Genomic DNA, 22377 nt, shown 5'->3' on the forward strand with positions numbered 1-22377 from the left:
ATTTATTCCGAATTACGAAGATTCTGACCGAACCTAACCATGCCTATTAAACAGCAGTACTGACAGCCTCTCCCTGGTGTCGGTCGCTTGCCCATGTCGAAACCAAATGTACTCTTTCCTACTCCTTCTGAGGAGCTGGCCCAGGGCTGGACCACTTGTGCGTTCCCATTTGATTCCCACTAACAGGGCATTTGCATGCAGACAGCAGGGAGCAGATGCTCGTCCCTGAGAAGTTTTGCATGCCAATAAGCAGATAAAAGCCGGGAACAATTGCTTTTCCTGACATTGCATGAGAGAGAGCAGCTCCTCGTAGCGGGACGGCGCATAAGCACGCATTAGTAGAAAGAAAACTGTCTGGGGAACCCGCAAACTCCACAAAACAGTTTTTTAAAGTAGTGGCTTGAAATCGAGTCGCATTCCCTGGAAACCACACCATCGCGGCACCGTTTGCTGCTCTTCTTAAGCTGAGCCTATGCCTTGAATGCGGATGTAAACGCAAAAATTCAACTTTTGGAGAGTGTTTGCACCAAGTTTCTCATCCTTCTGTCCTCCACGAAAGTGTGTGGGAGACACAACTTCAGGAAGGAAGCACTTTTTTTAATTTTCGACACCTCTTTCGTCAGCCCGAAAGTGCAAAGCTCAAGGAAGTTTAATTTTGCTCTGCCGCTTCCTGAATCCCCAAACCAGTATGGAAAGCGGGAAATCGCAGAATGCCTCGCCATCTGGAGAGTGGGAATGGTGGTTGGAGTGCTGTGCTACCCATCTGGGAGATCATGGTTCAAGTTCTTACTCGTCCTGGAAGACCATTGGGTCATGTCTTGGAGGTCTCAGATGAAAGCAATGGTAAATCTATTCCAAAACAAACTTGTGAAGGAAACCCTGTGAAGCCTGTGATATCATAAGTCAGAAATTACTTGAAGTCACCTAACAAGAATGAGTTATGATATGAGGGGCGCTCATTAAAGATTTCCTCTGACCCACTTCTTGTGGACGGAGAGCAATGAAGCTTGGCACAGGCATTAGTCCTTCAACAACATCTGTTATAGAACTCCAATATGCGGATGATACCATAGTCTGTGCACTTACTTACTTACTTAGGCAATCCCTCATAGCTCGAGGATGATGGTCTTCTGGATGTAGTGTCCATAGGTGGCTGTGGGGTCCTATTCTTGATCTGTATGTTCTCCTGCAGTGAGGGTTGACTTGATGTGCTTTCCTCTTGTCACATTTCTTCCTTTCACCCTCCATTCATGCCTCTTCGAATTCTGCAGCACTGCTGGTCACAACTGACCTCCAGTTAGAGCACTCAAGGGCCAAGGATTCCCAGTTCTTAGTGTCCATACCACAGTTTTTAAGGTTGGCTTTAATCCCATCTTTCACTCTCTTTTCCTGTCCACCAAATTTCCATTTTCCGTTCTTCAGTTGGGAGTAGAGTAGCTGCTTTGGGAGATGGTGATCGGGCATTTAGACAATTCAGTCCAGCAGAGTTGACTGTCAGAAATATTTAAAAATTGCAAAAATCTGAGTCAAGCACTGAAAGGGTTTGGGTGTAATGAATCATCAAACGCTGTATTTCAATATAAGCAGGTGTGCCTATAGCTTAGTTGCCCTCAGTCTGTGTTGGAAAAAGGTGTCAGTCTGAGAGAGCCCTCAGTGTGAGAAGGCCTCAGTGTGAGGTAGGCCTCAGTATGTTAAGGCCTTCTGTGAGAAGCTTCGGTGCCTGCAGGAGAAAGGTGTCAGTCTGAGGGAGCCCTCAGTGTGAGAAGGCCTCAGTGGGAGAAAGGCCTCAGTGTTAGTAGGCCTCAGTATGTGAGAAGCTTCGGTCTCTGTAGGAGAAAATTATCAGTCTAAGAGAGCCCTCTGTGTGAGAAGGCCTCAGTGGGAGAAAGGCCTCAGTGTGAGGTAGGCCTCAGTGTTAGTAGGCCTCAGTATGTTAAGGCCTTCTGTGAGAAGCTTCGGTGCCTGCAGGAGAAAGGTGTCAGTCTGAGAGAGCCCTCAGTATGAGAAGGCCTCAGTGGGAGAAAGGCCTCAGTGTTAGTAGGCCTCAGTATGTGAGAAGCTTCGGTCTCTGTAGGAGAAAAGTGTCAGTCTGAGAGAGCCCTCAGTGTGAGAAAGCCTCAGTGGGAGAAAGACCTCAGTGTGAGGTAGGCCTCAGTGTTAGTGGGCCTCAGTATGGTAAGATCTGCTGTGAGAAGGCCCAGATTGAAAGAGGGCCATCATGTGTGAAGCTTGTGTGTGAAGGCTGCTTTGTATAAAGCTACTGTGTGAAGCTCCTGTGTAACTTCGGTGTGAGAGGAGGCTCTCTGAGAGCAAAGCTGTTTATCTGCATGAGAAAGAAGCCCAGCCTGGAAGCAAAGAAGGAAGTATAAAGAAAGCAAAAGACCTGGCTTTGCAATCAGAAGTTTGAGTAGTGCAATATAGAATCAGCTCAATGTAGCATGCAAATAGCGTCCATAGGATTTAATCATTTTACGATATTTATGTGTTTTAATATGTGTATTACATTGATGTATCGTATCTTATGTTACTGATTACATAGCATTCAGTGGTGACCTTATGTAAGACTCTCTGAGTCCCCTGCAAGGGTGAGAAGAGACGGATAGAAAGAGAATATAGAAATAAATAAATGGCAGGTTTAGGGAGTTTTGACCACTCACCCTTTCTTTCCTATTTGTAGGCACCTGCCATTGCAATCCGTACGGTTCCTATGGAGGAGGCTGCGACCCTGCGACGGGGCAATGCTCCTGCAAGCCTGGTGTGGGGGGCCTGAAGTGCGACCGATGTGAGCCTGGCTTCTGGAACTTCCGCGGCATCGTCACCGATGGCAAGAGTGGCTGCACCCGTGAGTAGCATCAATGGCAACTAGTGAAAGGGAGAGCATAAACCTGGAGTTGCCAGGCTGAGTGTTCTTGTTGTTGGATCCACTGCTCCAGGGATCTACATCCAGACATAGAAACGTTGCTTGATAGACATGGTTATCCTGGCTTAACTACAACCCCCATCATGTCAAGTGAATCCCGAGAAACTCCATCAGTACTTAAAGTTTGTTATGTTGGGCAAGTTTGCTCCTGGTGCATCATTGGTGGGGTTCAGTGTGCTCTCTGGCTGAAGAGTAAACTACACCATGATGAGTCAGTCCCTTCAAATGCCTCCAATAGATTCAGTCGGTCGTGGGGGTTCTGTGTACCAAGTGTGGTCCAGGTCCATCATTGGTGGAGGTCACCGTTTTCCTGGTTGTGGGTGAATTACAACTCCTAGAAAGGAAGGTCAGTTCCCCCTAAACCCCTCCAGTAATCGAATTTTGGCAAACTCATAGGGTCACCATAAGATGAAGCCATCTTCTAGACTAGGCTCTAGTCTAGAATATGTGTTACTCATAGGGTCACCATAAGATGAAGCCATCTTCTAGACTAAGCTCTAATCCAGAAGATGTGTTACTCATAGGGTCACCATAGGTTGAAGCCATCTTCTAGGCTAGGCTCTAGTCTAGAAGATGTGTTACTCATAGCATCACCATAAGTTGAAGCCGTCTTCTAGACTAGGTTTCAATTTATGGGGTCACGTTATGATGAAGCAATCTTCTAGACTAGGCTCAAGATGTGTTACTCGTAGCGTCACCATAAATTGAAGCCATCTTCTAGACTAGGTTCTAGTCTGGAAGATGTCTCACTCATAGGGTCGCCATAAGTTGAAGCCATATTCTAGACTAGGCTTTAGTCTAGAAGATGTGTTACTCATAGTGTCACCATGAGTTGAAGCCATCTTCTAGACTAGGCTTTAGTCTAGAAGATGTGTTATTCATAGGGTCACCATAAATTGATGTTACTCATAGGGTCACCATAAGTTGAAGCCATCTTCGAGACTAGGCTCTAGTCTAGAAGATGTGTTACTCATAGGGTCACCATAAGTTGAAGCCATCTTCTAGACTAGGCTCTAGTCTAGAAGATGTATTACTCATAGGGTCACCATAGGTTGATGTTACTCATAGGGTCACCATAAGTTGAAGCCATCTTCGAGACTAGGCTCTAGTCTAGAAGATGTGTTACTCATAGGGTCACCATAAGTTGAAGCCATCTTCTAGACTAGGCTCTAGTCTAGAAGATGTATTACTCATAGGGTCACCATAGGTTGATGTTACTCATAGGGTCACCATAAGTTGAAGCCATCTTCTAGACTAGGCTCTAGTCTAGAAGATGTGTTACTCATAGGGTCACCATAAGTTGATGTTACTCATAGGTTCATCATAACTTGAAGCCATCTTCTAGACTAGGCTCTAGTCTAGAAGATGTATTACTCATAGGGTCACCATAAGTTGAAGCCATCTTCCAGACTAGGTTCTAATCCAGAAGATGTGTTACTCAGAGGGTCGCCATAGGTTGAAGACATCTCCAAAGCAAGTAACAAGAACAAGCTGGTTTGCACATATTGTAGGAATGATCCCATAATAGTTCTTTGCCCCTAGATATAAAAGAACCTATGTCCTCCCTTCCACCTCTGAGGTAGGCTCATGATTTGGTTGTTTGATTTCTGCAATGCGTCCACTTTCTACGAAAGTCAATCCCTCCAACCCAAGTCAAACCTGGGAATGATCAACAGTCAGGTCAAGAGACAGGTCACATCCCTTGTAAGTGGTTTTAAAACCTAACACAAAAACGTTATAGCAAGGAGTCTAATTTTACGAGTGTTCGCCTTGGCGTTCAGCTTGCTCTGGGATGCCTTAATTCAAAACAGAAGAACCCAGACTTGTAAAATGCGGAATCGGCCTGCGGCGAGGGAAATTCCAAAGATCTGTCAACAGGTTTAAGGGAAACTGATCCAACCGATTCTCTCACATTGGCACACAGACGCCGAAAGCCCAGATGTCCTCTTTCCTTCCTTCCAGATGCTAGTGAAATCCGTCCTGATGCCTTCCAGATGTTAGCCATGTCCACCCTTCCTTCTTGCTGTCAGCACGCGCTTTGGGAGGAAACCTGATGTTCGCTTTTCCAGATGTTAGCAGTAGCTGTCTGTGGGTTTCATTAGGCTCGTCACCAGATGTTAACAGTAGCCTCTGTGAGAAATAGTTTTCCTTCCCTCCAGATGTTTACTAAATATCTGGACGACATCCCGCCTGTGAGAATGAATATTCCCCATCTTCCTCAACAATATATGTCCTAAGTCTGTTAGACAAATTGTTTTCCAAGTGTCTCACCTATTATTATTATTATTATTATTATTATTATTATTATTATTATTATTAACAACAAGCTTGGGTACCTGGAATTGCATATAACCCTTCCTTAATTGATCACCACACAAGTAAAGGCTTTCTTTAGAGGACAATTCCATCCTAGATTTTCTGTTTTTCCTCCACCACAGACATCTCAGTGTTTCTCACTCTCTCCTTTGGTGTGGAATTTGCATGACTCCACCCACCGCCTGTTATAAACCCTTTCCTATTCTTTTCTATGGCACACATCAAGCAGAGGAATTGATCAGCAACTGAACATACTAGAGAGATTTGGGGAAAATTCAACATGATTTATAAGAGTTGTAAGTCCTGGGATGTATAGTTCATGTATAGGTTATAGAGAGCACTATCCCGACCTCCAGGAGTCCTGACCCCCAGGTTGAGAAACACTGTCCTAGTGGTTGCTGTGAATTCCAGGAAGCATTCTCTTATGATGTTTCACCTACGAATATGGCAGGCATCCTCATAGATGTGGGCGAAATGTCAGGAGAGAATGCTTCCTAGAACATGGCCGTACAGCCTGGAAAACTCGCAGCGACCAATGACTGCAGCCATGAAAGTCTTCGACAACACACTCTCCTAATGTCTTCCGTTTTCTGCCCTTCCTTGGTGTGATACTCCTGGCCTATTTCTATTGGATCATGGTGAACGTATTCAGGTGTTGTAGTAACTGGGATTTATAGTCCACCTACAACCAAAGAGCATTCTGAACCACACCAATGACAGAATTGGGCCAAACTTCCCACACAGAACCTTCACGTCTTGAAGGGGCTTGCTAGCACAAGTCTCCCTCCAGCCTTACACGCTCTCCCTCGCCCGCACATGTGCACCACACATTTTAATGGTTGCCAAAGTAGAGATCGCTTTCCAGTGAAAAGGAAGAGGATTTGCTTTGAGTAAATGGTCCTGAGGATCTTATGGTGGGTGTATGTGTGTGTCGAGGTCTTCTAATCACCTCTGGTGGGCTTTTTAAATGTCCTCCTGCCTGCCAGCGGCTACCCACACGTCCTAGTGTCTTGTGTTTTCTGCCCTTCCTTTGTGTGACACTCCCAGACTATTTCTATTGGAAAATGTTGTATTTACTGAGATTTATAGTCCACCTACAACCAAAGAGCATTCCGAACCCCACCAACGACAGATTTGGGCCAAACTTCCCACACAGAACCTTCACGTCTTGAAGGGACTTGCTGGCACGAGCCTCCCTCCAGCCTGATATGCTCTCCCTCGTCCGCACATGTGTACCACACACTGGAGATCGCTTTCCAATGAAAGGGAAGAGGATTTGCTTTGAGTAAATGTACCTGAGGGTCTTATGGTGGGTGTCGAGGTCTTCTAATAACCTCTGGTGGGCTTTATAAATGTCCTTCTGCTCGCCGGCTGCTACCCACACGTCCTAGTGTCTTGCGATTTCTGCCCTTCCTTTGTGTGATACTCCCAGACTATTTCTATTGGAAAATGTTGTAGTTACTGAGATTTATAGTCCACCTACAACCAAGGAGCATTCCGAACCCCACCAACGACAGATTTGGGCCAAACCTCCCACACAGAACCTTCACGTCTTGAAGGGACTTGCTGGCACGAGCCTCCCTCCAGCCTGACACGCTCTCCCTCGTCCGCACATGCACACCACTCACTGGAGATCGCTTTCCAATGAAAGGGAAGAGGATTTGCTTTGAGTAAATGTACCTGAGGGTCTTATGGTGGGTGTCGAGGTCTTCTAATAACCTCTGGTGGGCTTTATAAATGTCCTTCTGCTCGCCGGCGGCTACCCACATGTCCTAGTTTCTTGCGTTTTCTGCCCACACATGCGCACCACTCCCTGGAGATCGCTTTCCAATGAAAGGGAAGAGGATTTGCTTTGAGTAAATGGTCCTGAGGATCTTATGGTGGGTCTATGTGTATGTTGAGGTCTTCTAATCACCTCTGGTGGGCTTTATAAATGTCCTTCTGCTCGCCGGCAGCTAACCACACGTCCTAGTGTCTTCCATTTTCTTCCCTTCCTTTGTGTGATACTCCCGGACTATTTCTGTTGGAAAAGGTTGGCAGGAGTGGGGCCAACATCACTTTATGATGCCCCAAAACCGACGCCTTCGCAGTGGAGGGAGTGGGAGTCGAGAAGCGGGAGGCTATGTGTTAATTTCAAGCTCCATTGGAGACAAAAGCACCGAAATCGATAAGGTGGCAAACGGGGGAGAGAGGGTGGAATTATCAGGGGCGGGAGAGTGATTTGGGAGGGATCGCAAACATCGAGGGCGTGCGGATTTCTCTCTCGATGTTTGTGAAGTTATTATAGAGACATCTCTCCCTCTCTCCCTCTCTTCCCACCCTCCTCTCGTGAGCGATGGGACCAAATTTCCGAGGAATCGTCAATCCTCAAACGGAGATGGCTTTATCTCTTCGGCGGCGGATTGGGAGCTGCGGCGCTTGGGTTCCGATTGTGCTTACCTCATTAAAGTTATACAACGGGTGCGCACAAACACGCATACACACACACACGTCCGGAAGAGAGCTAATAACGAGATGCTGAAGATCATGCTGGGAATTGGAATGTTTGCCTAATAGCATCACTCATTAACCATTGGAGCTGGCGACACGGGAAGGGGATTGATGAATTCCCCGCCATTCCGAAACCATCTGTCCCTTTTCTGTCTGTAAACGGAACCAAAGAATGCCAACCCATTCCCAGTCCTCCCCACCAACATTTCCTTAAATCAGTGTTTCTCAACCTGGGGGTCAGGACCCCTGGGGAGGTCGCGAGGGGGTTTCACAAAGGTCGTCGAAGACCATCAGAAAACATATTTCTGATTGTCTTAGGAATCCCTTTGGCAGAGAAGGCTGAAATTTCCCCGCCTGTCCATCTCTTCCTGTTTGGAAACAAACAGTGAATCCTCTCACCAAAAATTGTCGTAGGAGTTCAGTGTGCCATATTTGGTTCAATTCCATCATTGGTGGAGTTCAGAATGCTCTTTGATTTTAGGTGAACTATACATCCCAGTAAGGAGCCCCCGGTGGCGCAGTGGGTTAAAGCACTGAGTTGCTGAGCTTGTTGATCGAAAGGTCGCAGGTTCGATTCCGGGGAGCGGCGTGAGCTTCCGCTGTCAGCCCTAGCTTCTGCCAACCTAGCAGTTCGAAAACATGCAAAATGTGAGTAGATCAATAGGTACCGCTCCGGCGGGAAGGTAACGGCGCTCCATGCAGTCATGCCGGCCACATGACCTTGGAGGTGTCTACGGACAACGCTGGCTCTTCGGCTTAGAAATGGAGATGAGCACCACACCCCAGAGTCAGACATGACTGGACTTAATGTCAGGGGACTACCTTTACCTATACATCCCAGTAACTACAACTCGCATATGTCAAGGTCTATTTTCCCCCAAGAGCGCCTCAAGAGCGCCCCGGGCAAAATCAACAATACTGTGAATGCTTACTTTGCGTAATGGGTTGAGCTGCCCCTGGATGCGCATGTGCAGGTGAAGGAGAGCGTGTGAGGCTGGAGGGAGACTCGTGCCAACAAGTCCCTTCAAGACATGGGGACTCTGTGTGGGAAGTTTGATCTAATTCTGCCGTTGGTGGGGTTCGGAATGCTCTTTGATTGTAGGTGAACTATAAATCCCAGCAACCACAACTCCCAAATGTCAAGGTCTGTTTTCCCCAAACTCCACCAGTGTTCACATTTAGGCACGTTGAGTATTCATGCCAAATTTGGACCAGATCCATCATTGTTTGAGTCCACAATACTCTCTGGATGTAGGTGAACTAAAATTCCCAAACTCAAGATTGTAGGCGAACCATCAGTGTTCACATTTGGGTACGTTGAGTATTCATGCCAACTTTAGACCAGATCCACCATTCTTTGAGTCCACAGTTCTCTAGATGTAGGTGAACTACAATTCCCAAACTCAAGATTGTGGGTGAATTATAAATCCCAGGAACCACAACTCCCAAATGTCAAGGTCTGTTTTCCCCAAACTCCACCAGTGTTCGCATTTGGGCATGTTGAGTATTCGTGTCAACTTTGGACCAGATCCATCTCTAGATGTAGGTGAACTACAATTCCCAAACTCAAGATTGTGGGTGAATTATAAATCCCAGGAACCACAACTCCCAAATGTCAAGGTCTGTTTTCCCCAAACTCCACCAGTGTTCACATTTGGGCATGTTGAGTATTCGTGTCAACTTTGGACCAGATCCATCTCTAGATGTAGGTGAACTACAGTTCCCAAACTCAAGATTGTGGGTGAACTATAAATCCCAGCAACCACAACTCCCAAATGTCAAGGTCTGTTTTCCCCAAACTCCATCAGTGTTCACATTTGGGCACGCTGAGTATTCGTGCCAATTTTGGACCAGATCCATCATTCTTTGAGTCCACAGTTCTCTAGATGTAGGTGAACTACAATTCCCAAACTCAAGATTGTGGGTGAATCATAAATCCCAGCAACCACAACTCCCAAATGTCAAGGTCTGTTTTTCTCAAACTCCACCAGTGTTCACATTTGAGCACATTGAGTATTCGTGCCAACTTTGGACCAGATCCATCATTGTTTGAGTCCACAGTTCTCTCTGGATGTAGGTGAACTACAATTCCCAAACTCAAGATGAATGCCCACCAAACCCAGTATTTTCTGTTAGTCTTGGGTGTTCTGTGTGCCAAGTTTGGTTCAATTCCATTGTTGGTGGGGTTCAGAATGCTCTTTGATTGTAGGTGAACTATAAATCAATGTTATCATTGGTGGAATTCAAAATGCTCGTTGATTAGAGGTGAACCATACACCCCAGCAACTACAACTCCCAAATGTTTAGGTCTATTTTCCCCAAACTCCACCAGTGTTCACATTTGGGAATATTGTGTTATTCTTATCAAGTTTGGTCCAGATCTATCATTGATTGAGTCCACAGTGCTCTCTGGATGTAGGTGAACTACAACTCCCAAACTCAAGGTCAGTGCCCACTAAACCCTTCCAGTATTTTCTGCTGGTCATAGGAGTTCTGTGTGCCAAGTTTAGTTCATTGATGGAGTTGAGAATGCTCTTTGATTGTAGGTAAACTATAAATCCCAGCAACTATAACTCCCAAATGACAAAACCAACCCCACCAGTATTCAAATTTGTGCCAATTTTGGTCCAATGAATGAAAATACATCCTGCATATCAAATATTACGATTCATAACAGGAGCAAAATGACAGTTGTGAAGTCGCAACACAAATAATGTTATGGTTGGGGGTCATCGCAACATGAGGAACTATATTAAAGGGTCGCGGCATTAGGAAGGTAGAGAAAGACTGATCTATGCTGACGATCATGCCATCACCGCTCAAGTAGTGAGCTTTGAAGGCTGAGAAACACTGAACTGAAAGGTCTTTGAGAACCCTTCCAATTTTACAGAAGGCTTGGTAATGTTCCCACGTTCTAACTACGTTTTCTTCCTTGTCTCCCCATGAAGCGTGTCACTGCGATCCTGTAGGTTCCGTGCGGGACGACTGCGAGCAGATGACCGGCTTGTGTTCCTGTAAGACAGGCATCACTGGCATGAAATGCAACCAGTGTCCCAATGGGAGCAAACTGGGGATGTCGGGCTGTGAGAAAGGTGAGTATCAGGAGGAAAGGGAAGTGTGTGGTTCTCGTACTGGTCCGGGAAACGGCTGGAAGGATTGTGCATCGTATATTTCCCTAACTTTGTTTACACCTTCCCAACAAGCACAATAACAGGGCTCAATCCAGAGGTCGGCTCAGTGTTGTATATACTCTTCTCCACAGACCCGTCGGCGCCTTCGTCCTGTGAGGAAATGGCGTGTGAGTTCGGGGCGTCGTGTGTGGAAATCAACGGTTCGGCACACTGCGAGTGTCCTGTTTGCACAGAGGAGAACATGGGGAAGGTAAGCAAGGGGACAAACTACGAGGGTTGAATGAAAAGTAATGCCTCCGCCTTCGTAACTCCACAACAGATGGCAGAATTGGTATGCAGCAGGGACTGGCTTGTTCAGTAGACTCTCCTCAACAGTTCAATTTTGGCAGGAAGCCTTAACATTGAACGGTTGTGTTGTTAAAGTGCAAAGTATGGAACCCTGGGCATACACTGGGTTCCTGGGCAGATGGTCGATCAATGCTATGGCTTCCCTCCAAAATGGAACTGTAGAGGAGAGTCTGTAACCTGCCTCCACCTTCGTAACTCCTCAACAGATGGCAGTACTGGTATGCAGCAAGTACAGGCACATACCAGTACCTGACGCATACTAGTGCTGCCATCTGTTGAGGAGTTACGAAGGTGGAGGCATTACTTTGTCTGCTAAGGCTTCCTGCCAAAATGGAACTATAGAGGAGAGCCTGTAACCTGCCTCCACTTTGGTAGCTCCTCAACAGATGGCAGTACTGGTATGCGGCAGGTCCTGGCACATACCAGTACCTGCCGCATACTAGTGCTGCCATCTGTTGAGGAGTTACGAAGGTGGAAGCATTACTTTTTCTGCTAAGGCTTCCTGGCAAAATGGAACTGTAGAGGAGAGTCTACTGAACAAGCCAGTACCTGCCGCATACCAGTGCTGCCATCTGTTGAGGAGTTACGAAGGTGGAAGCATTACTTTTTCTGCTAAGGCTTCCTGGCAAAATGGAACTGTAGAGGAGAGTCTACTGAACAAGCCAGTACCTGCCGCATCCCAGTTCTGCCATCTGTTGAGGAGTTACGAAGGTGGAAGCATTACTTTTTCTGCTAAGGCTTCCTGGCAAAATGGAACTGTAGAGGAGAGTCTACTGAACAAGCCAGTACCTGCCGCATCCCAGTTCTGCCATCTGTTGAGGAGTTACGAAGGTGGAAGCATTACTTTTTCTGCGAAGGCTTCCTGCCAAAATGGAACTGTAGAGGAGAGTCTACTGAACAAGCCAGTACTTGCTGCATACCAGTACTGCCATCTGTTGAGGAGTTACAAAGGTGGGGGCATTACTTTGTCTGCTAAGGCTTCCCGCCAAAATGGAACTGTAGAGGAGAGTCTACTGAACAAGCCAGCACCTGCCTTACCAGTACTGCCATCTGTTGAGGAGTTACAAAGGTGGAGGCATTACTTTTCATTCAACCCTCGTATGAAAAAGATGGAAATGTTTCAAGGAAGATTAAGGACACAGTGCAGGGGTGGACAGAAGGTAGAGGAGAGTCTACTGAACAAGCCAGTACCTGCCGCATATTAGTACTGCCATCTGTTGAGGAGTTACAAAGGTGGAGGCATTACTTTTCATTCAACCCTCGTATGAAAAAGATGGAAATGTTTCAAGGAAGATTCAGGACACAGTGCAGGGGTGGACAAAGGGATTAACCACCATTCTGTTTCTCCTTCCCTCCTTCCTTCTTTCTCTCTCTCTCTCTCTCTCTGTACATTCTAGGTCTGTGGCTCCGATGGAGTGACTTACGGTGACCAGTGCCAGCTGAGAACCATCGCATGCCGGCAAGGGCAGGTCATCGAGGTGAAGCATTTCGGTCAATGCCAAGGTGAGTCTACCGTTGCACATCGAGTCTTCTTGTTACATCAGTTATTAAACTCTGTTTCTTACATAAAAAGTGCAAGGTTTACATAGCAATAGGACTAACCAACCAATGATCCAAATGTCTTATAAGGTTCCAAAGGTAACAAAGTCCAGGAAGAGCCAGAAATGACAGGTACGGCATCGGTCCACAAGCAAGAAGGTCTAACTAATAAAAACTTGAACAGGAATACATGAACAAGAATATAGAAAACTTCCAGGATATTAAAATCCAGAACCAAGGCTTGACTTGAACTAGGAACAAGAGAACTGAGGATTAGAGACTCACTCTAACGCAGTGTTGCCTGGACTGACTTTAAGGTTAACACCCATAAAAGCAGTACGTCTCCCATGAATTTTCTCCCCAACTTTCCCACTTAATTATCTATTTTCAGCTCTGATTTGTAAATGAAGGCTTTTGTCGATCTCTGTAGCTACAGATAGTTTCTTCTGGGAACCCTCTTAATCACTCAGCTCTTCACTCGATTCCTTATCTGCTATTGCTACTTCTGGCTAATCTTTCTGAGCTGCATAATCTACTTTCAGCTCTGATTTGTAAATGAAGGCTTTTGTTGATCTCCGTAGCTACAGGTGGTTTCTCCTGGGAACCCTCTTAATCACTCAGCTCTTTACTCGATTCCTTATCTGCCATTGCTACTTCTGGCTAATCTTTCCGACCAACATAATCTATTTTCAGCTCTGATTTGTAAATGAAGACTTTTGTTGATCTCCGTAGCTATAGGTGGTTTCTCCTGGGAACCCTCTTAATCACTCAGCTCTTCACTTGATTCCTTATCTGCCATTGCTACTTCTGGCTAATCTTTCTGAGCTGCATAATCTATTTTCAGCTCTGATTTGTAAATGAAGACTTTTGTTGATCTCCGTAGCTACAGGTAGTTTCTCCTGGGAACCCTCGAGTTCACTCGATTCCTTATCTGCCATTGCTACTTCTGGCTAATCTTTCTGACCAACATAATCTATTTTCAGCTCTGATTTGTAAATGAAGGCTTTTGTTGATCTCCATAGCTACAGGTAGTTTCTCCTGGGAACCCTCTTAATCACTCAGCTCTTCACTCGATTCCTTATCTGCCATTTCTACTTCTGGCTAATCTTTCCAACCAACATAATTTATTTTCAGCTCTGATTTGTAAATAAAGGCTTTTGTTGATCTCCATAGCTACAGGTTGTGTCTCCTGGGAACCCTCTTAATCACTCAGCTCTTCACTCGATTCCTTATCTGCTGCTGCTGCTTCTGGCTCCTTTGACTGGCCTTGAAGCCCTGCACTTTTTGAGTTGGTTTTTCACAAAGAGAACCATCATTTCCCAAACCTGAATTTCCCAAACTTGGGGGCTTATCATTTTAGAGCCCACAATCTTTTCTAAATCATCAGTTAACCCATCTTCAAGGAGACTGGTCTATAGCTTCTCGGATTATTATAGTATTTGCCTGGTTTCAAGGTGGCTATGCCAAGATTTTAACTTTGTTTGTGTTTTAAAATACATTACAAGTTAACCCTCAATTTGCTTCTGACACGATAAATAATAACATCACTTAGAGCCTGTTGGTTCCCCCAGGCCTCTGGACTTGACCTCATCGGGAAACGAAATACCCTTGGATTTGGAAAACCCCAACTTTTGATCTTTTTGTTGTCCTTTCAAAGCATAGGTTGATTTGTATATGGGAAGGTACGCGTATAGGCACCTGGGACTCCAGTCTTGATGATAAGGTTTTGATCCTGTAATTGTTGAAAGTCAGGCATCAGATTTGTTTTGCAAGAGAAAGGAGCAAATGCATACACTGGGTTCCTGATGAGAAATTATTGATTTTAGTGTGTGATATGCAAGCCAATCTAAAAGTCAATTTTTTGGCGGAGAGGTAAGGTGTGGGTGCAGCCCACTAAGCTTTCCTGAAGCTCTATAGATTCAGCCACCTAACTTAGTGCTTGGGGATCCTCTCGCTCCAACTGGCAGCTCCTTGGGTGATATCCTGCAACCCTTCTGATGAACATGCATGGATTCAAGGTTGAGTGCACTTTAAATATAGCCCTGGCTAAGGTCTAAACAGCGAATTAAACCATGAAGGTGCTGAACTTGCTGACTATTGTTAGCTCCAGCTTCTGCCAACCTAGCAGTTTGAAAACATGCAGATGTGAGTAGATCAATAGGTACTGCTTCTGTGGGAAAGTAACGGCGCTCCATGCTATCATGCTGTCCACATGCGCTTGGAGGCATCTACAGACAATGCCGGCTCTTAGAAATGGAGATGAGCACCAACCCCAAGAGTTGGACTCTGGGACATCCATCCATCCACTAAGACATTCATTCATCCATCCATCCATCTACGGAGTCATCCATCTATCTATCTATCTATCTATCTATCTATCTATCTATCTATCCAATGTCAGCTCTTCCACTTATAAATGGAAATGACACCCCCCCGAGTTGGACTTGAGACATCTATGTATCCATCCATCTACTGAGACATCCATCCATCCATCCTCTAAAACATCCATCTATCTATCTATCTATCTATCTATCTATCTATCTATCAATCTATCTATCTATCTATCTATCCATCCATCCATCTATCCATCCATCCACATGACCTTGGAGGTGTCTACGGACAATGTCAGCAGTTCCGCTTAGAAATGGAGATGAGCATCACACCCCAGAGTCGGACACTGAGACATCTATGTATCCATCCATCTACTGAGACATCCATCCATCCTTATATATATATATATATATATATATATATATATATATATATATATATATCCATCCATCCATCCATCAATCTACTGAGTCATTTATCTATCTATCCACCCATCCATCCACATGACCTTGGAGGTGTCTACGGACAATGCCAGCTCTTCAGCTTAGAAATGGAGATGAGCACCAACCCTCTGAGACATCTGTGTATCCATCCATCCATCCATCCTCTAAAACATCTATCTATCTATCTATCTATCTATCTATCTATCTATCTATCTATCTACCTACCTACCTACCTACCTACCTACCTACCTACCTACCTATCCATCCATCCATCCATCTATTCATCTACTGAGTCATCTATCTATCCATCCATCCACCCATCCATCCACATGACCTTGGAGGTGTCTACAGACAATGCCAGCTCTCCAGCTTAGAAATGGAGATGAGCACTCTGAGACATCTATGTATCCAACCATCCATTCTTTCACTGAGACATCCGTCCATCCATCCTCTAAAACATCTATCTATCTATCTATCTATCTATCTATCTATCATCTATCCATCCATCCATCCATCCATCCATCCATCCATCCATCCACTGAGTCATCTATCTATCCATCCATCAATCCATTCTTTCACTGAGACATCCATCCATCCTCTAAGACATCTATCTATCTATCTATCTATCTATCTATCTATCTATCTATTATCTATCCATCCATCCATCCACATGACCTTGGAGGTGTCTACGGACAGATGCCGGCTCTTCGGCTTAGAACTGGAGATGAGCACTGCCCCCCAGAGTTGGACATGACTGTGTCAATAGGGATGATGGATTTCCTGGCCTTGTTGAAAGGCCTGGTTGTGGCCTTGCTGAGAGACCCAAAGTATTTCTTGAACTGAGTGCTTCTCCTGGAGATTCCCAAGGCTAAATTCCTGAAAGGGGCCCACAGCAGCCTTTCTCTGAGAATCTGTCTTCTGGGGATGACTCGTCAGGTGCAGAAGTTACTGAAATTGAAGATAGAAGACAAGACTTTTGTAAACTAAGGGAAAATTCTCAAGTTCACCCAAGGTCACCTGCAGAAAAAGAGGGATAAGAAATCCTTATCTGGTTGTAAAAGCAAACGGAATGTTTTTCTTTCGCTTCATGAGAGATGAAAGGCTTTATATGAGAGGGGGAAAGGATTTTAGCTCAGTCTGGTCAATGTTGAATTTTCATGACCGTCCTGTTTCCAAGTGGCCTTCTGGGTATTGGATCTCTATGCTGTCTTTTGTTATTTTAGATTTTGCATCCAAATAGTACTTGTTTTGGACTATTTGTTACCTTTGGAATATACTGTTTTGGACTTTACTGTTTCCATCATTTTTATTGCTTTGCTTTTATATATCCTTCAATAAACTGCTTGCTGATTTTACTATACTGGTGTGGTGTTTTAGGACAGAGGTGTTCCTGCTCTGGAATGCAACACAACTAGATTTAATGTCAAGGGGAAACCTTTACCTTTAAGGCAGCGGTTCTCAACCTGGGGGTCGCGACCCCCAGGGGGGTCGTTGGGCCATTTTCGGGGGGTCGCGAAATGTTCAAATTTGGGCATATTGAATATTTGTGACAAGTTGGGTCCAAATGTACAGTCATTTGTGTTCACAGCACTCTCCATATGTAGGTGAACTACATCTCCCATAAATCATTGTCAATTCCTCCCAGCCCCCTCCAGTATTTTCTAGGGCTGGGCGGTTTCGTTTCGTTAATTCATAATTCGTTAATAATTCGTTAATTTTTTAAATTACAAAACGATAACGAACCATTCTGGAGCAATTTTTTAAAAAAACGAATTTTTAAATAGTTTTGTAAATGCTTCGTATTTCGTTATTGTATTCGTTTCGTTATTGTTTTGAGGTCGTTTCGTTATTATTTCCGCATGTCTGGGGCAAGTTTTATGGTTGTTTTTTGTTTAATTAGTGAAAAAAAATATAATATCACACCAACAGTCAACAACAGAGGGAGAGGGAAGCTTCAGAAGTTTTTGGAGGTTTTTTAGCGTATTTCGCGGTCGCGTCCGCCATTAACGAATCGATTCGTTATTGTTTCGGAAATAGATTCGTTAATGTTTTGTAATTTTTTTCACATTTACGAACTTTTTAAAAGGAAAATTTTGTAATTATTTTAAATAACGAAACGCAAAAACCCCCAAAAAACGAATCGATTTTAGAAACAAATTTTTCCGTTGTTATCCAGGCCTATTTTCTGTTGGTCACAGCATTGGAAAGGTTGAGAACCACTGCTTTAAGGTCTAATCACTGATAGCCTTTGTCTTTTCTCCCCCAGAGTCTATCACTCACGCCGGCCACACCACACTGCCCACCACCATAAGGCCTTCGGACTCCCTTCTTATTCCTCCGCCCCCTCAAACCACTCCCCAAGCACCCGAGCAACCCAAGACAGCTGCCGGCTCCAGGCATTTTGAGGACAAAGCCTCCCGTCTGGGCCACCCTGTCACAAGGCGGACGACCACCACCCCTCACCCGGCCACAACCGCCTGGACAACGCACAGCGTCCGCCAGACCACCATCCGACCACTCTCCACTGCCCCCGTTGTCCCAGGTACCACACAGCCAGCCTATGTCGAATCGGGCAGCGCAGAAGGCAGCGGGGAGCCAGAGATGGGCACCAGCGGGGATCAAGAAAGCAGTGGCATGGGCTCCGCAGGTAAGCCAATACATTTACATTAGTTGAGGCATCGGTCAGTTAAATATTTTGGAATAATGTACATGTAATAATAGCAATAATAAATAGAGTAAAATAATAAATGTAATAATAACAATACTAAATAAAATAGTAAATAATGCATGTAATAATAATAGAGGAAAATAATGTAAATGTAATAATAATAATAATAATAATAATAATAGCAATAATAGAGTAAAATAATAAATGTAATAATAATGATACTAAATAAAATAGTAAATAATACATGTAATAATAATAGAGGGAAATAATGTGAATTTAATAATAATAATAATAATAATAATAGCAATAATAGAGTAAAATAATAAATGCAATAATAACAATACTAAATAAAATAGTAAATAATACATGTAATAATAATATAGGAAATAATGTAAATTTAATAATAATAATAATAATAATAGAGTAAAATAATAAATGTAATAATAACAATACTAAATGAAATAGTAAATAATACATGTAATAATAATAGAGGAAAATAATGTAAATTTAATAATAATAATAGCAATAATAGAGTAAAATAATAAATTAACAATAACAATACTAAATAAAATAGTAAAGAATACATGTAATAATAATAGAGGAAAAAATTGTAAATTTAGTAGTAGTAGTAATAATAATAATAATAATAATAATAATAGCAATAATAGAGTAAAATAATAAGTGTAATAATAACAATACTAAATAAAATAGTAAATAATATATGTAATAATAATAGAGGAAAATAATGTGAATTTAATAATAATAATAATAATAGCAATAATAGAGTAAAATAATAAATGTAATAATAACAATACGAAATAAAATAGTAAATAATACATGTAATAATAATAGAGGAAAATAATGTAAATTTAATAAAAATAATAATAATAGCAATAATAGAGTAAAACAATAATGTAATAATAACAATACTAAATAAAATAGCAAATAATACATGTAATAACAATAGAGGAAAATAATGTAAATATAATAATAATAAATGGGGTAAAACAATAAATGTAGTAATAATAATAAATAGAGTAATATAATACATGTAATAATAATAATAATAAATAGAGTAAAATAATGAAAATGTAATAATAATAATCTTAAACAGAGAAAAATAATAAATGTAGTAATGATAATGATAAATAGGGTAAAATAACAAATGTAATAATAATAATGATAAATAGGGTAGAATGATACATGTAATAATAATGATAAATATAATAAAATAATAAATATAATAATAGAGGAAAATAATGTAATAATAATACATATAAGAATAATAATAGAGGAAAATAATAAATGTAATGATAATAATAATCATAAATACTGGTAAAATGATAAAAGTAATAATAATGATAAATAGAGTAAAATAATACATGTAATTATAATAGAGTAAAATAATACAAGTAATAATAACAGTAATAAAAAACAGAGTAAAATAATAAATGTAATAATATTGATAAATACAGTAAATAATAAATGTAATAATGATGATGATGATGTAATAATAATATAAATAGAGAAAAATAACAAATGTAATAATAACAATATTAAAGAGAGTGAAATAATAACTATAATAATAATAGAGTAAAATATTAAATGTTATAATGATAATAAATAGGGTAAATAATAAATGCAATAATAATGATAAATAGAGTAAATAGTAAATGTAATAATAATAATAATAATAATAAATAGAGTAAAATAATCAATGTAATAATAATAATAACAACAACAACAACAACCCAATAAGTAAAATAATAAATAATTTTGACTCGAGTATAAGCCGGGTTTGGGGGGGGGGGCTTTTTCAGCCTAAAATAGGGCTGAAAAACATGGCTTATATGATATTATTATTATTATTATTATTATTATTATTATTATTATTATGTAATTCAGGTAGGAGTTGTAGGCTGGCTCTGAAAAACAGTTTGAGAAAAATTGATCCTCAAATGTTTGGTGTAGGTGACGAAGAGACTGAAGAGACAAGGGTGATGGGGACCCCCGTGATTGAGCGGGCCACGTGCTACAACACCCCCTTGGGATGCTGCTCCGACGGAAAGACGGCCGCTGCGGATGCCGAAGGAAGCAATTGTCCGGGTAAATATCATGCCTTGCTTTGTGTACAAAGCTTTAGGTCGATCTATACTTCTCTTTCTGAGATTCCAAGCGAGGAGGGGAGAGCAGGCGTGCTCAGCACATGGCAGTGTGCAGAGCAAGGGAGAGCGTGCAAGGCTGGAGGGAGGCTAGGAAGTCCTAGACACAGGAGTTTTGTATGGGAAGAGTGGCCCAATTCTACCATTGGTGGGGTTCAGAATGCTCTTTGATTGTAGGTTAACTATAAATCCCAGCAACTACGACTTCCAAATGACAATATCAAATGTCATGGCAGTGTGCGGAGCAAGGGAGAGCGTGCAAGGCTGGAGGGAGGCTCGTGCCAGGAAGTCCTTTCTAGACACAGGAGTTTTGTATGGGAAGAGTGGCCCAATTCTACCTTTGGTGGGGTTCAGAATGCTCTTTGATTGTAGATGAACTATAAATCCCAGCAACTACGACTCCCAAATGACAATATCAAATGTCATGGCAGTGTGCGGAGCAAGGGAGAGTATGCGAGGCTGGAGGGATAGTTGCACCAGGAAGTCCCTACTAGACACCGGAGTTCTGTGGGAAGTTTGGCCCAATTCTGTCATGCTCTTTGATTGTAGGTGAACTATAAATCCCAGCAACTACGACTCCTAAATTACAATATCAAATGTCATGGCAGTGTGCGGAGCAAGGGAGGAGAGCGTGTGAGGCTGAAGGGAGGCTTGTGCCTGTGTGGGAAGTTTGACCCATTTTTACCTTTAGTGGGGTTCAGAATGCTCTTTGATTATAGATGTACTATAAATCCCAACAACTACAACTTCCAAATGACAATATCAAATGTCATGGCAGTGTGCGGAGCAAGGGAGAGTGTGTGAGGCTGGAGGGAGGCTCAAGACTATGTGGGAAGTTTGACCCAATTCTACCTTTAGTGGGGTCCAGCATGCTCTTTGACTGTAGATGAACTATAAACCCCAGCAACTACGACTCCCAAATGATAGTATCAAATGTCATGGCAGTGTGCGGAGCAAGGGAGAGCGTGCGAGGCTGGAGAGAGGCTCGTGCCAGGAAGTCCCTTCTAGACACAGGAGTTTTGTATGGGAAGAGTGGCCCAATTCTACCTTTGGTGGGGTCCAGAATGCTCTTTGATTGTAGATGAACTATAAATCCCAGCAACTACAACTCTCAAATGACAATATCAAATGTCATGGCAGTGTGCGGAGCAAGGAAGAGCGTGCGAGGCTGGAGGGAAGCTCGTGCCAGGAAGTCCCTTTTAGACATGGGTGTTCTGTGTGGGAAGTTTGACCCAATTCTACCTTTGGTGGGGTTCAGAATGCTCTTTGATTGTAGATGTACTATAAATCCCAGCAACTACAACTTCCAAATGATAATATCAAATGTCATGGCAGTGTGCGGAGCAAGGGAGAGCGTGCGAGGCTGGAGGGAGGCTCGTGCCAGGAAGTCCTAGACACAGGAGTTTTGTATGGGAAGAGTGGCCCAATTCTACCTTTGGTGGGGTTCAGAATGCACTTTGATTGTAGATGAATTATAAATCCCAGCAACTACGACTCCCAAATGACAATATCAAATGTCATGGCAGTGTGTGGTGCAAGGCTGGAGGGAGGCTCGCGCTAGGAAGTCCCTTCTAGACACAGGAGTTCTCTATGGGAAGTTTGACCCAATTCGATCATTGGTGGGGTTCAGAATGCTCTTTGATTATAGGTGAACTATAAATCCCAGCAATGACAACTCCCATATGTCACGGTCTGTTTCCCCCAAACTCCACCAATGTTTACATTCAGGCATGTTGAGTATCCATTCCAAGTTTGGTCCAGATCTATCATGCTCTTTGATTGTAGGTGAACTATAAATCCCAGCAACTACGACTCCCAAATGTCAAAGTCTGTTTTCCCCATACAACACTAGGGTTCACATTTGGGCATATTGAGTATTTGTGCCAAGTTTGGTCCAGATCTATCATTGTTTGTATCCACAGTGCTCTCTGGATGTAGGTGAACTACAACTCCCAATCTCAAGCTCAGTGCCCACCAAACCTTTCTAGTATTTTCTGTTGGTCATGGGAGTTCTGTGTGCCAAGTTTGG

The 22377-nt window shown here is 42.9% G+C and overlaps 1 protein-coding gene across 9 annotated transcripts in view; it reads left to right on the plus strand.

The window, feature by feature from the left end:
- The window catches only part of AGRN (agrin), a 363672-nt gene that overhangs the window by 281774 nt on the left and 59521 nt on the right, over positions 1 to 22377 (plus strand). For all 9 annotated transcript variants that reach the window (XM_067472994.1, XM_067472998.1, XM_067472999.1 and 6 more), the window contains 6 exons: positions 2678 to 2842; positions 10675 to 10818; positions 10989 to 11107; positions 12603 to 12708; positions 17785 to 18165; positions 20158 to 20292. In XM_067472994.1, coding sequence (XP_067329095.1) covers positions 2678 to 2842; positions 10675 to 10818; positions 10989 to 11107; positions 12603 to 12708; positions 17785 to 18165; positions 20158 to 20292 — 1050 coding nt within the window. The remainder of the gene's footprint in view (positions 1 to 2677; positions 2843 to 10674; positions 10819 to 10988; positions 11108 to 12602; positions 12709 to 17784; positions 18166 to 20157; positions 20293 to 22377) is intronic.

The sequence above is a fragment of the Anolis sagrei genome, chromosome 13, assembly GCF_037176765.1.
Source record: "Anolis sagrei isolate rAnoSag1 chromosome 13, rAnoSag1.mat, whole genome shotgun sequence".
Classification (NCBI taxonomy): domain Eukaryota; kingdom Metazoa; phylum Chordata; class Lepidosauria; order Squamata; family Dactyloidae; genus Anolis; species Anolis sagrei.